Source organism: Pristiophorus japonicus, chromosome 14, assembly GCF_044704955.1.
Source record: "Pristiophorus japonicus isolate sPriJap1 chromosome 14, sPriJap1.hap1, whole genome shotgun sequence".
Taxonomy (NCBI): Eukaryota; Metazoa; Chordata; class Chondrichthyes; family Pristiophoridae; genus Pristiophorus; species Pristiophorus japonicus.
In genome coordinates, this window is record NC_091990.1 from 149,356,809 (window position 1) to 149,372,970 (window position 16,162).

General features: G+C 43.0%; 1 protein-coding gene across 2 annotated transcripts in view; it reads left to right on the forward strand.

Annotated features, from left to right (window-relative positions):
- Window positions 1–16,162, forward strand: part of bbox1 (butyrobetaine (gamma), 2-oxoglutarate dioxygenase (gamma-butyrobetaine hydroxylase) 1) — a 348,518-nt gene that overhangs the window by 227,819 nt on the left and 104,537 nt on the right. For both annotated transcript variants that reach the window (XM_070899686.1, XM_070899687.1), the window contains exon 4: window positions 1,298–1,496. In XM_070899686.1, the coding sequence (XP_070755787.1) occupies window positions 1,298–1,496 (199 nt within the window). The remainder of the gene's footprint in view (window positions 1–1,297; window positions 1,497–16,162) is intronic.

The following is a 16,162-nucleotide window of genomic DNA, read 5'->3' on the forward strand; positions in this document are numbered from 1 at the left end:
CCTCATCCTTCTGAACTCCAACAAGTAAAGACCCAATCTACTCAATCTATCATCATAAGGTAACCCCCTCATCTCTGGAATCAACCTAGTGAATCGTCTCTGTACCCCCTCCAAAGCCAGTATATCCTTCCTGAAGTAAGGCGACCAAAACTGCACGCAGTACTCCAGGTGCGGCCTCACCAATACCCTATACAGTTGCAGCAGGACCTCCCTGCTTTTGTACTCCATCCCTCTCGCAATGAAGGCCAACATTCCATTCGCCTTCCTGATTACCTGCTGCACCTGCAAACTAACTTTTTGGGATTCATGCACAAGGACCCCCAGGTCCCTCTGCACCGCAGCATGTTGTAATTTCTCCCCATTCAAATAATATTCCCTTTTTTTTTCCCAAGGTGGATGGCCTCACACTTTCCGACTTACTTGCTTGCATTTACTTGCTTGCACTTACTTGCATTTATATCGTGCCTTTCACGACCACGAGATGTCCCAAAGCACTTTACAGCCAAGGAAGTACTTTTTATGATGTGTAGTCACTGTTGTAATGTAGGATCAAGATCAAAAGATTGTGAAAGTTTTCTTTCCCAAAAACTTTCCATAATTGAAATGCGGACTCACCTATGTTCTATAATTTCAATGGATTCGAGTTCTCTACCTGTGAATATTTCAATTAAAATGAATATTCTAAACCTCAGTGCAATGAAGCACCATGCAATGCTTTATTCGCATTGTAAAAGAGTTTAATAATTGACTTGAGTTAACCCGCTGAGTCAGAAGGTTGTGGGTTCAAATCCCACTCCAGGATTTGAGCACATAATTGAAGCTGACACTTCAGTACAGTGCGGAGGGAGTCCTGTGCTGTCGGAGGTGACATGTTTCAGATAAGACATTAAACAGATGTCCCATTTGCCTATTCAGGTAGGCGTAAAAAAAATCCCATGGCACAATTTCGAAGATGAATAGGGAGTTCTCCTGGTGTCCTGGCCAACATTCCTTCAACCAACATCACAAAAATAAATTAACTTGCCATTTATTTCATTTTCTGTTCATGAGACCTTGCTGTGTGCCAGCTGGTTGCCATATTTTCTTACAAAAATAATAACTACGTTTCAAAAAAAATAATTCATTGATTGTGAAATGCTTTGGAATTTCCTGAAGATGCGAAAAGTGCGATATAAATGCAGCTCTTTCTTTTGACAGCATTTTATTGCTCATGGTAGTCTACTTTGTACAACCATTTACTGTAAACTATGTATGTGAATACAACTCTGAACAAGGATTTTCATTTGTTTTGAAACAGATAGACAGAATTGGGGTTCAGAGCTGCAAATCCCTTCAGCCAGCTTTGAGGAGGTGTTGAACAATGACGAAGTTGCCTATCAATGGCTGTGTGCTCTCCGTAAAATAGGATTTGTGCGACTAAAACATGCACCCACAGAAAAGGGACAAGTGGCTAAACTGGGAAAGAGGATTGGTTACCTGAGGTTGACATTTTATGGGTAGGTAAAATAAATAATTACAACCTTCATAACATTGTTGCAACAAAATGCATTTTATCCTGTCTATAACACGAGTGTGAACCCTTTCAAACATATTCCGAAATCAATAAATAGCTATTCACATTTGACATATTTCAATTTTTGCAGAATAGATTTTGCAATCAACTACTTTTTAAAAAAATAATCAAAAAACCTTGGAATGTGTTAATGATATATGCATTTGCCTCCATATTAATGAACTAAAAGATTAATATAAAAGAGAAAGAAAATGGATTCAACAACAGATTTTAATGTAAAAATAAAAAGACCTCCTCCCTTCCAGTGGTTTGCCTTCCTGGCTCCATTTTCCACTACATAATATGGAAATGAAAACAAATGGAGATGAGACCAAATGCTTGGTGCAAGAGATGGATTTGAAGCCGTTTTTTTAAAAAGGTGCGAAGAGAAGTGCTCAGATGGGAAGGGAGTTCTAAAGAGAAGAACAAAGATGGCTGAAGGCTATGGAAGTAATGGTGGATCAAAGGAAAGGGGTAATGCACAAAAGGCCAGAAGTGCAGTGTATTTAGGAGGGATATAAGGCTCCAGAAATAGAGCGTAGGGGCTTGCAGAAATAGAGCGTAGCAAGGCCATGGACGGATTTATAGATCAGAACACAGAATTTGGATTGAAATAAATTGGGGCTAGAGACCCAGTGTAGATAGACTAGCAGGACTTATTACAGGCCAGGATACAGGAACCAAGGTTTTGGACAAGATGGGGAGCAGAGCATGATAGATCAGCCAGGAGAGTAGTCAAATCTGGAGGTGAAAACGCATGTATTTTCAACAGCAAAGGGTGGAAGTGGGCAATGTTATAAAAGGTGGAAGGAAGTAAGCAGTCTTGATGATAGATAAGATGTGAACTTTAAAGCTCATCTTTGGGTCGCGGACTTTGGGTCAAACATGGGTGAGATTGTGAGTTTTTTGTTCATCCCGAGAGCGTTGTTAGCAAGGGGGATGGAGTCAGCAGCAAGGGAGTGGATTTTTTGGGAGGAGCTGAAGATGATGACTTCATTTTTGCTGAAGTTAGACTAGAAATTGTGGTGACTCATCTATGACTTCATATTGGACAAGCAATTGATAGCATGGAGATAGTTGAGTGGTTGAGAGAAGTGGTAGTGATGTACAATTGGATATCATCAGCGTACTTGTGAAAGTTCACCTATACCTGCGGATGATGCTGCTGAAGGGTAGCGAATAGATAAGGAAGAGAAGTTGGACAAGCATAGATCCTTAGAGACATGGGAGTGGATGTTGCAGAGGAGGGAATGGATGCACTGGCTGAATTTGGGTAGGTAGGAATGAAACCATGCAAGGGCAGTTCTGCAGAGCTGGATAAAGAAAGATAGGCATTAGAGGAGGATGGCCTGGTCAAAGATACTGAAGAAATGCAGGAGAGGAGCTAAAGGCCCTGCAATCACACTCTTGGAGCATGCAATTCGTAACTCATTTAGGCTGTTACAGAGAAGTACAGAGCCCAGAATAGATACATTCAAACACGAAATTTAACCAGATATGGGCATGCAGCTGGGAGATATTCAATGGCCTTAGGGAAGTTGGAGATAGGGTAGTAGTTAGTGATGAGTATTGGGTTGATGATTTTTGGTAAAAGGAGGTATGATGGTAGTTTTGAAGGAGAGAAGAATGGCTCCTGAGAAGGGGTACCATTAATGATCTTCACTAGAATGGGAACTAGGAAGAGAAGTTGAGTTTCAGGAATTGAATGGGAGGAATTTCTGTGAGCAACAGGTGGGTCTCATGGGTGAGATAGGCTCGGAGAGGGTGTGATGATGGGTGAGAGACTGCACAAAGACAGGGATGCTGGGCTAGAATAGGTGTGAGATATCAGCAGATGCATCTGGACCAATGGTCTCTATCTTGGAGACAAAAAAAATCCATGATCTCCTTGCAATTGGTGTTTATGGGGAGGGTGGAGGAGGCAGAGTTTAAGGGGGTAGTTGGTTGTGGAAGGAGCTTGGGGTTGTCCTTACCTTCTAGGATGATCTGGAAAGAGTTACAACAATTTTGGCTGTGGAGGACCAAGCACCCTAATGCGCGATTATAGTCAAACCATATTTGCCAATTGGTGACTATCCAGTTTGTATTCCTCTGACTTGAGGGAGTTAAGATGGGGACTGTATTAGTGGGAGCAACATGGATGGGAGACAATTGATTTACTGACAATGGGATTGTTGAAGGCAGAGCCATGGGAGATGTTCTGTATGCAACCCTAGGCAACCTGTATCATACCGCCACCAGTTGCTTAACTGTTGGAGTCCCAAGGGATCCCAGCATCCCTTGGGAGCACTGTATATCAGCAGGCCTCCCATGCTGTACCAGCACTCTGAAGTTTGAATAAAGGAGCTAAGGTCACACTTACTTATTGTCTACAGTACTCAGTTGCATTACTTTATTATGAGCTTAACAGAACGGTTAAGCAGAGCAGCAGTGGCAGAGGTGCCGGTGATGGATGGAAGTGCTGTAAGGAATGCTAGCGGAAAAGGTTTTATCAAAGAACCCATTTAATGCTTATGACTCCATTTTGTAGTTAAAGTACAGTTTTTGTAGAATCTTTTGCAACAGGCGATGTCAGGAGTATGTCCCAAGACAGCTCAAATCACCAAGGCCAAATTTGAAAGGCTGTATCGAATGTCATTATATAAAGTAGTAGCCTTGTGTAGTTCAAACCTTCTAATAGATACATCGATCTGATTGAAGACTATGGGCCGTAATTTGCAGAGAGTAATTACGACGAACAACAGCGTTTGATGTTATTACTCCTTTGAAACTGACTGCAACTTCAGGATGTAGCGCATGCGCATCTAAATGTGGAAATCCTGAAGTTGCGGTCAATCATTCACTGCTCCAACACTGGCTGCACTGTCCCCCCCCTCACCCCCCCTGCAGTCCCCGCCCCCCCCCCCGCCGATCCCCACCCCCATAGCCGGCGATCAGTGTAATCACTGAAGCTGATGAAAACATGGGCTCTTCCACGGTAATATCACAGTTAAATACCCCATTAAATGTTAGGCCTTGTTGGACTAGGTGTAAGTGGGGTTTTAACAGTGTATTAACTGCTAAACAAACGTTTTGGCTCGGAAAAACTAATTTTTATTTTGTGGAGTGTCAAATTTCTCCACTATTATAAAAATTACAATTTTTAAAAAAGATCTCGAGATGTCTGTGGGCAGCTTTTGTCGGGGCCAGTGGCGCACGCCTTTGTTTCGTCACTGACCGCAAACTCCAGCCCATTATGTTTACTTTTTCTGTACAGGTCAAGACAGTTTTTGCTCCAAGCTGGTCTCTTGAGCAGGATTAATCAACAAGGGCCACCGATGAGGGAATTGGGAATTTGAGAGCAAATTTGAGAAGGAGCAGAGCAAGAGTCTTTGAATGAATGGATGTTTATAAAAGCGGGATTAGAAGAGAGTAGGGGAATATGGTTGATAACGGAGATGAGGAAATGGTCAGACATTGCCTTGTCAGTGATGGAGATCTTGAATGCAGAGAAGCCAGGAGAGATGATTAAGGGGATGGCCATGAAGAGTGAGGAGGACATCTCAGTAAGAAGTTAGCATGGGGCTGGCGCTGGAAGGCTAATAAATGATGAGAAGTTTGAAAGAGAAGCATGAGTGTTGCAAGAGGAAGGAGCTGCTCAAAAGTGAAGATTCAGAGGAGTCTTGCTGATGCGTATTACCGTCACAGCAATTTGGGCAGGGTTGGTCATGGAAAGTGTAGCTGGAAAGTGTAGCCAGGACAGCAGAAGCGAGGAGGAATTGTTGCCCAAGAGCCATGTTTTGGACAGTGAGAAAGACTACTGAATCATCCAAAATGAGGTTGTGAATGGTAAGGGCATTGTTTGCAAATGCGCAGATGTTCTTGATGAATATGCACAGAGGGCCAGTGATAGTTTATCTGTCAGTGGGTCAGAGGGGCAGCAGTAGAGGAGCTGAGCATGATGCAGAGGAAGTTGAGGAGACTTGCTCCTGAGAAACATGCAGGGCAAGTGGGGGATCCTGCTCTGGCGAGCTAGCGATAGATCCCATGTTGGGCCCTGCAAAGAATACTGAGGGAGGCTGTGGGCTCGATCAAGAGGGATTTAACCCTGGGACGACACTAAAGACTAATTCTTACAGGCTGCCTGTGAAATACCCTCTCATTCCACCTTCTCTCTGGAAGATACATCTTATAAAAATAAAAAAAATTTCATAAGTAAACTAAAACCTGCAAATTGCTTTTTTGAAATAAACTCGTCTTTTGCACTGAACAGAAATTATGCATTTTAGCAGCTGGGTGTCACATACAAGGGTTGCAGGCCAGTTCAAGGTATGTCCAACATAAGCAAGTTTTATTTGTACGTGATCCTGCAAGTCCACTGTCTCTCTTACCCCCTCATGCCACCACCCCTCAAGCACACACACTCATTTCACTGCCACTTCAGAAGAACAAGCAGTTTTGTCCAACATGGCTTGTGTTCAGCAGCAGTCCCTGGTGGCTACTTTGTCCCGTGCTTGCTCAATTATTAATCTGGTAGTGAAAACCTTGGAATGTGTTAATGGTGCTATTCACTAAAGAGTTGATTTGCCCTCTGACTTCAATATACTCTTTGTTGTAGCTAATAAAGATTGTTTGGTATTGAACTGTGCTAATGTTACAGATCTAATAATGGTCTTATCCCTAGAATTGCATTGATGTGCATGCAGTCCAAGGTAAAATCAGTAAGTTAAAAAAATAATAATTACCTTGCCATTTATCACTATCTTGACTAGACTCATGATCCACCTACTCTAGCCACACCATCATATTATTGTGTTGGTACAGATTTTGCAGTAGCAGAGCAGTTAACATCATCTGCCATTAGTTGGACTTGCCCTTGCATGTTCATGTTTTTGTAATTTTTTACATGGCAAATTTCTGAAAGTGCGAGCTGGTAACGTCGCAGCAATGGAAAGTAGGCATCTGGGACCTGAGTAAATAGGGCAAGCAACTTTATATCTCCTTAACCAATCAGATTGAAGGATTGTGAAATTAACAGTGCAAGGACTGAGAAGGAAGTGTACATTAGAGTAGGTGAATGCAATGTCAAGTCAGGTACAGAAAGAAATAAAGAGAGGGAAAGAAAGATTGGATTCAGAGAGAGAGACAAAGAAAAGGTTTAAAAATGTTATATTTTAAATCTTTTAAAATCAAACAATAATTAAAACCTGAAGGAATGAGACTTCACACTTGTAATAGTTAATTTTCAGTGCCAGAGAGATTTACCCACGCATCTGCCCTTCGCCTGAAGTTGCTGTACCATTTGCACAAAAATAACGGTGAATGCCATTAGCCTCATCATTAGTTTGATAGTAAAATCTGGACCAATATCTCACCATCTAGAATACTTCTTGCCCCTGCTCCTGACTCTATTACCTATATTCTGTATATGGCATTTTCTCAGCCAGCTACTTCAGAATTTATTAAGTTAAATAAAAGTGTCTTCTCAGTCCATTTTAACTACATTTTTAACAGGGAATCCTTGAAAATGACTGCTTGATCATATTTTACAGCTGGTCAGGTCTCCATGTTTTCTGTTTGAAGGAAGAAATGTTGTAAACAAAACCCTGGCCACTGAATGTGAAATTCTGAGAAAATGTTTTAAAAATGTTATTTATGGAGTTACATAAATACAAACATAAAACTAAGATAAAGCTGTTGCCTGTATCCTGGAGCAATCCTTTCAGATTTCTTAACAAAAGAGTAATTCATTGCTATGTTAACAAGTCTTGCTTATGGTAGCAACAATGAAAAGATTATTTCCTTATAGCAGCAGTTGTTATGTTGGAAAACAGATGATCATTTTGTTCTTCCAGAATAAATAAAACTATCCTTAATCTGGAAACCTACATTGGCTCCCGGTTAAGCAATGCCTCGATTTCAAAATTCTCATCCTTGTTTACAAATCCCTCCATGGCCTCACCCCTCCCTATTTCTGTAATCTCCTTCAAGCCTCACAACACCCCCCGAGATGTCTGTGCTCCTCAAATTCTGCCCCTTTGAGCATCCCTGATTATAACTGCTCAACCATCGGTGGCCGTGCCTTCAGCCGACTGGACCTTAAACTCTGGAACTCCCTCCTCAAACCTCTCTCTGCCTCTCTATCTCTCTTTCCTCCTTTAAGACGCTTCTTAAAACCTACCTCTTTGACCAAGCGTTTGGCCATCTGCTACAATTTCTTTTTATGTGGCTCGGTGTCAGTTTTTTTCTTACAACAGTCCTGTGAAGCGATTTGGGACGTTTTGCTATGTTATGGCGCTATATAAATACAAGTTGTTGTTGTTGAAAGAACAAACTTTTCTGAATACTATATGGCACAGACAGAATTAATGGTTTTATTGACCCTGTGCCAGATTATTATAGTCTCAGATGTCCTGAGGAGATGGGTTTTATTGTTTTATAATAGTTAAGCATTGTGGAACAAGTTGTTTTAACAATATCTGATGGATATAACTACCCAACTGTAGTACAGGCCAATGAGTGAAACTTTCCTTACTGTATCTGCCATTGGCAACATGCCCAGATCATCTGCCTGCCCAATGTATAACCCGGAACTGGCGGAATTTGATACAGTCAAGTGATTAATCCCTTATTAATATAATGTTCAAAGATTTGATAAGGGTCTTCAGTTTTATTGTGAAATATAAGTTGCTTCCTTCCTCTTGACGGATTGCACCATGAATGATGTTTTGATTTGGCTCCGCCAGGTTTTCTGTTTCATCAGTACAGATATGAATTCATATTGGTTAGGTGCTGTACTGCCCCAGTAACAGGGTGACTGATGGTAGTACAGAAAGAATCCTCACTTTATTCAAGTCTCAATGGAAATCAGTAAGCTATTCATCTCATTCAGTGACAGATACTGAGCATGCATATGCCCAAATAGAGAAGGGAACATAACGGATAACATTCACGTGCGAGTGGTTCCGGCACGATATAATCAAATTAAAGATGTCAAAGCTGAGCAGAAGCTTCTGTTCCTTAATTTTAAGAAGGATTGACCCTCAAGAATACAAAAGTTACTGCTAAGATTGCAGTATGATCTACATATGATACGCTTGAAAAATGTATGTTTTCAGCCGACATCTCACTGCAAGTTGTTGGCAACCATTGTGAGAGGGACAGTGTTGATAACAGTTTATGTACACAGCTTGATAGTTTTAATGCCAGTGTGTAATCAGAGACTTTACCAGTCTCTTGCCTGAGCTGATCAAGTCAAGGATATGCAGATTTTCTAAGATATAATAGAGAATGAATGACCAGAGCAAAAGCAAAACGTATTTGTGGATTCCTGGAATTAAAGACAATGGGCAAAAGTTCAAAAGAAGATAGAACTGTAATTCCTCAATCTTTGCATGGAACATCTTGTTAAGAAATACAACTGAAGAGTCCATAAGGCTATTATTTGGCCAAGACTGTAGAAAAATACAAGCAGTCTACTGAAAAGTTATACTTCATGTCTCATTATCAGCAAATAGGGAGACTCACTCAACCCATATCTAGTTATCACAAAAACATGGTGATCTCAAGATGCAAGATCCATGTTCTTTTAAATAACGTACTAGAAGAGATCTTCAGTGAAAACAAATCTTCTTGCAACAGCATAGAATTTTGTACATTTGTGGAAGTAGAAGAATTTTACAGAACACAACATGATACCCTAAATCAAATGGACTTGGTGAATAAGCAGATCAAGCAACCAAGAATTGTTAAAAAGACTAGAGATAGGGGTTAAGATCCATACATAGTGCATCAATGCAGACCCTTAAAAGTACAGGTTCTCCACACTGCAACTTGTGTCAGGTCATCACAAATGCTCCAATTTATTAATTAAGAAAAGCCTGGTCAAGGTTAGCCACTATAATAAAGTGGTCAAGAATTCAAAAGAAGCATGGCCAAAATGTAAAACCTCTACTTTAGTGACTAGGTTCTGTTGGACATGTGTGGAATCGGAATTGATGTGAGAAAGGAACCCTGTTATTCCAAGTTGTACCTAGGTCATGACTATCTTGAGAGATACCTGGACCAATCATGTAGATAGATTGAGGTCTCATAGCTAATGTAGGTTTTGATAACCAATGATTCAACGTTGACCCATATTGGTGAGAGTGATTAAACTTTATTCAGCGCAAGTGAAACTTGATAGATTACAGTATCCGAGCAGTAGTTTCCAAACTATAATTGAGAGTTATATTACCCCGTTTATGCCTTAGGTAGTCCTGGCTTGTCCTCCGAGTGTCTCTCATATTCTCTCGGAAGTCTTCTACACCTCCTGTCTTCTTATACTCTTTTCTATAATTGAAAACTATTGAATCTCAATAATTCAATCATAGGCTTAGACCTATCATCTGATTGTCCAATTAAAGAAATACAACGCACACAATGTCTCTGTTTGCTCAGGTTTCGATCTGTGACATGCTTATTTTGACTTTTGGGGCTGTTATCAGTGCAGCTATTGTAACACGAAGAAACATGTCTCTACATTCAACAGTTTTAGTGTCCTTGCTCACCTTGATTCGGTTACCTGCTTCTTCTTGGTTCCTATGATTTACATCTTAGACTTTTAACAACTCTTAGAAACATTTTAAAACTGTTTAACAACCCTTAGAAACTCTTGAAATAAATTGGGAATCTTGATCAACTTTTAACTTTCAAAATAACTTTGGAAATCACCTTCCTGATGCCTGCCCCCCAATCTAGCCTCGGGCCATCTACCATCAATGGCGCTACCCGGCGCCGAGCTTGCGGCCAAGACTTCGCCGTAGGCAATTAGGCTTATCGAGCTGTGTCTGGTCTCCAGTTTTCTTGGACCCCCTTGCCACTGAAGCGAGACCTTGTTCAGCTAAGCCCGTTTGGTTGCCGGTGTGCAGCGGCCACCCCACGTTAAAAGAACTCACGCACAGGCATCTTCCACTTAGTCAGTATGAAGTTCAGGACCTGGAACGTCAGGACCCTCATGGACAATCCCAACAGCAACAGGTCGGAACGTCGCACCAGCATAGTTGCCCGGAAACTCAGACATTTCGACATTGACATCGCCGTCCTGAGCGAGACCCGGCGGGCAGGGGAAGGCCAGTTGAAGGAACATGGTGGGGTTACACCTTCTTCTGGAAAGGGAAACCAGAGGCAGAACACCACCTTCATGGAATCGGCTTTGCCGTCAAGAATGAGCTGGTCGACCACCTCAAAGACTCCCCTGTGGGGTTAACGAACACCTCATGACTCTCGGTATCACCCTATCTCGGAACCAATGTGCCACAGTCATCAGTGCGTTCGACCCTACACTCGATGCAACGGATGAGGCTAAAGAGGGATTTTATTCCAACCTCGAGACATCCTTGTCCCACATCCACACGGGCGACAAATTGATCCTCGAGTGATTTTAATGCCAGGATTGGCAAAGACACAGCCCTCTGGGGAAAGCCAACTCCAGCGGTACCCAACTCCTGACAAAATGTCTAGAACATAAACTCCTCATAACCAACACCCTGTTCCGCCAGAGGGACATATACAAGGCATCGTGGCAACACCCTCACTCCAAACACTGGCACCTGCTTGACTATGTCATCGTCCGAGCCAGGGATCGCAAGGATGTGCACATCACATGCACCATGACAGGAGCTGACGACTGCTGGACGGACCACCGCCTAATCCGTTCCATCATCAACATTAACATTGCCCCAAAGCAGAGGGGACAGCAGAAGCAGTTCCACAAAAAAGTTAATGCCGGGGCACTTAGAGACCCAGCTAAGAAAGCCCTACACAGCCAGTGCCTCACAGCCAATTTGGCATGCCTTGATGACCGAGATGCTGAATCCCCATAGCGCTTGGTCTGCCCTCCAGGCCTCTATAACCAGTGCCTGTGAAGAGACACTTGGTCACTCAACCAGAAAACACCAGGACTGGTTTGATGAAAATGATCAGGAGATCGAAGAACTAATAGATTACAAGCGCAAAGCATTTCTGAGCCTCAAACAACAGCCCAACTCGGGAGCTGCAAAACAACATTACAGACGGCTCAAGACTCAGGTCCAACAAAAAACTTGGGGCCTAACGAACAGGTGGTGGATGGAGAAAGCTCAGGAGATACAACAACTTGTCGACAGCCACAATATGCGAGGATTCTTCGCTGCAGTCAAGGCCACCTACGGTCCAAACACCCAAGGCCTCACCCCACCCCTGGCCAAGAACGGGGAAACACTCATCAAGGACACCGAGGCTGTCAGGGCCCGATGGAAGGAGCACTTTGAAGATCTCCTCAATCGAGACTCTGCCTTTGACTCAAGTGTTCTCGATTCCATCCTGCAGCAGGTGACCCACCATCAACTCAGTGAAACTCCAACGTTGCAAGAGGTAGGCAAAGCCATAAAACAGCTTAAGAATAATCAGACTACGGGTGCGGATGGAATCCCTGCTGAGGCACTACAATATAGCGGAGAGGCGCTGTTGGCGTGGATACATGACCTCATCTCTCTCATCTGGAGGGAGGAGAGCATGCCGGGAGATCTGAGAGATGCAGTGATTGTGACCATTTTTAAAAAGGGGGGACAAGTCCGACTGCAGCAACTACAGGGGAATCTCCCTGCTTTCAGCCAGTGGGAAAGTTGTCGCTCAAGTTCTCCTCAATCATCATCTCCCTGTGGCCGATGAGCTCCTCCCGGAATCATAATGCGGATTTCGTCTCCAATGGGGCACAAAAGACATGATCTTTGCAGCGCGCCAATTGCAGGAAAAATGCAGGGAGCAGCGCCAGCCCTTATACATGGCCTTTTTCGATCTTACAAAGTGTCATGTATCTCACACTACTGTATATAACTGTATCTTACCATGCTATACATAACTGTAACTAGATATGACTTGTAACCACAAGCATACTTTACCACCAGGGGTGCACTTGCAGGAGACACTGCATATCTGTTCCACACAGGTATATAAAGGCAGGTCTCAGGCAAGTGTGGCACTCGAGAGCTGTGAAATAAAGGTGCAGGTCCAGAGTGACCTTGACTTCAGCATGTGCCTCATGTAAGTCTGTACTGCAGGGTCAGGACTTTACACAAAGGCCTTTGACACTGTCAACCATGAGGGTCTATGGAGCATCCTCCTCTGTTTCGGATGCCCCCAAAAGTTTATCATCCTTCGCATGCTTCACGATGATATGCAGGCCATGATCCTTACCAACGGATCCATTACAGACCCAAACCACGTCAGGACCGGGGTCAAACAGGGCTGCGTTATCGCTCCAACCCTCTTCTCAATCTTCCTCGCTGCCATACTCCACCTCACACTCAACAAGTTCCCCGCTGGAGTGGAACTAAACTACAGAACCAGTGGGAACCTATTTAACCTACGTCGCCTCCAGGCCAGATCCAAGATCACCCCAACCTCTGTCGTTGAGCTGCAGTATGCAGATGATGCCTGCATCTGTGCACATTCAGAGGCTGAACTCCAGGATATAGTCAATGCATTCACTGAGGTATATGAAAGCATGGGCCTTATGCTTAACATCCGTAAGACAAAGGTCCTACACCAGCCTGTCACCGCCGCACAGCACTGCCCTCCAATCATCAAGATGCACGGCGCGTCCCTGGACAACGTGGACCATTTCCCATATCTCGGGAGCCTCTTATCAACAAAGGCAGACATTGATGCGGAGATTTAGCATCGCCTCCAGTGAGCCAGCGCAGTCTTCGGCCGTCTGAGGAAAAGAGTGTTTGAAGACCAGGCCCTCAAATCTACCACCAAACTCATGGTCTACAGGGCTGTAGAAATACCCGCCCTCCTGTATGGTTCTGAGGCATGGACAATGTATAGAAGGAACCTCAAGTCGCTGGAGATATATCACCAACGATGTCTCCGCAAGATCCTGCAAATCCCCTAGGAGGACAGGCGCACCAACATCAGTGTCCTCGACCAGGCTAACAGCCCCAGTATTGAAGCACTGACCACACTCAATCAGCTTCGCTGGGCAGGCCACATAGTATGCATGCCAGATACGAGACTCCCTAAGCAAATGCTTTATGCGGAGCTCCTTCATGGTAAACGAGCCAAAGGAGGACAGCGGAAACGTTATAAGGACACACTCAAAGCCTCGCTGGTAAAGTACGACATCACCACTGACACCTGGGAGACCTTGGCCGCAGACCGCCCGAGCTGGCGAAGTCCATCCGGGAGGGCGTTGAGCTCTTCGAGTCTCAATGCAAAGAGCATGAAGAGGCCAAGCGCAGGCAGCGGAAGGAGTGTGCGGCAAACCAGCCCCACCGACCCCTTCCCTCGACGAATGTCTGTCCCGCCTGTAACAGGATCGGTGGTTCTCATATTGGACTGTTCAGCCATCAAAGAACTCACTTTGGGAGTGGAAGCAAGTCCTCCTCGATTCCGAGGGACTGCGTATGATGGTGGTTCCCATGGGAACATAGCTGCCTCTGATTGCTATCCTATTCTCTATTTCTCTTGATAGCTGACTTTTTCCACTTCATTGTAGTCAGATTGCTCATAATTGTCTTTTAATTGTCCCACCTCTCCTCTTCTTGTCGGCTTGCAACACTCCAAAACTGTCATTTGCTGGAGCCAGTAGGCCTCAGATCATACAAGCAGTAAAATATAGCAATGATGTAAGGCACTAGCACTCTAGCATATACATATTTCAAAAAATATTTATTCTTAATAAGCAATTAATATACACTGGAGGATTCTCAGATAATCCCATCATTAGGATGTGGTAGATGAATTTTAATTTGGATATGTATAAGGGTAATGCACATAGGAACAGGTAACAGTGATGATGTGCACAAACAGGAAGGCACCTATTATGTAGTTGGCCAGTTTAGATGTAGAGCCATGTAAACCTGGCCTCATAGGGATGCAATCAAGTGTTTTCCCATAAAGAGCGACACCACTAAAATCTCCAAAGCAGGGTTGGTAAACAAATTGTTGTTGGACAAGAAGTAAAATTGAAAAGGATTTAGAGGTCATCATTTATCATACTGTGAAAGCAATTGGTCAGTGTGAGTCAGTTATTAGTAAGGCAAATTGATATTGGAGTGCATCTGGAAGGCATTGAGAACAAGTTATAATGACATTGAACAGATCAATGGTGAGGCCAATTCTGGAGTATGGTATGCCATTTTAGTCATCCTCCTTTAAAATGTATGTAGATGTTTTAGAAAGTGTTCAAAGAGTGTGACCAGGGTGATTCCAGGCCTTAGGGCACCATCTTATGAAGAAAACCTCAAGGCGGCTCAACTTTTTCTCATTGAAGAAAAGACTGAGGGGAGATATGATACCGGCTTCAAAATAATGAAAGGTACAGCTGAGGTGGAAGTAACCTGTACCTTTAGCCTTTGAGTAAAAGACAGAATTCAAATGCCTCTAGGGAGAATAGAGCTTAGAAAAACTACATGCCACCAAGAAAATAGCTTATTTGGGATCAATTATATGTTGAGGTGAAGAATTGAGATTAGCACTGTTATTTACATGGTGAGGCCAGGAAGGAAATTTTTGTTCCCTAAAGTAAGAGATCAATGCAGCGTGATGCATTTGGACAGGGCCAATTCTTGTCATATATATCCTGTATAGGTTTGCACGCTCATGGTCGCTGAATGGGAGAAAGATTTAGGGGTTGTGGAACCTTGCTATGTACAAATTGGCTGCCTCATTTCCATATATTACAACAGTGACTGCACTTAAAAAGTACTTAATTTGCTGTTCGGCACTTTAGGAGGTCCTGAGGTCATAAAAATACAAAATGCAAGTCCTTTCGGAACTGGCTATGGTTGGCCATCCCGAACAGAATAGATACCAAAACTGCAATTTATCTCCATGACATTTAAGAATGCCTTATCCAGATCCCGAATGAAATAGATCAGTGGCAGACTGATTCCAACAGCGCCTGTTTTGTGTAAAGAATCCTAGTTTTGAGAATGGAGTTTAGGCGAGTTGACTTGTTCCAGATGTTGGAACAATTGTAAAACTTAGCCCTCTTCAGTGCATTAGAATAGCTTCTAATTTGACACGGTTTAAATAGCCCATAGGAAAAATGTATGTGTGTTTAAGTGCATGTCTAATAGTACATTGTGATGCTTAATTCAGCTCTGGAGTCATTCTGCACAAAAAAAAAACCCTCAAATGAAAAGACCCAGCTATAACTGGATTATCAGCTCAAGTAAAGAACACCAGCTAACTCTCAGCTCACCTCAGAGCCATGAAGGGTCAGACAAAGATAACGTTTAACACATTGCTAAGAACTACTTTATTTCACAACTTCTACCCTGTAAGGATACACCTGTTGTCCAAATATCAAACCTAAATGTCGCAAAAATGGTTTCACAATTGCAATAGCGTGAAAAGTATAATTCATGCACTAATTTCAGTATTACAGTGGCACAGCCCTAACTTGGTTTATCTTGTGTAATGTAACAGTAGATAAAGCTGATGAAGGTACTATCAATCACCTGCGCCAACTCTTTACACAAGTATGAGACAAAAACAAAAGACAGAAAAGAGATGAGTAAAAGTGGAGGGCAGAGAAACCAAAGGCAAGAAACAAAAAGGGCCACTGAATATAAAAGGGCTGCAGGAGGGATCAAAACTAAA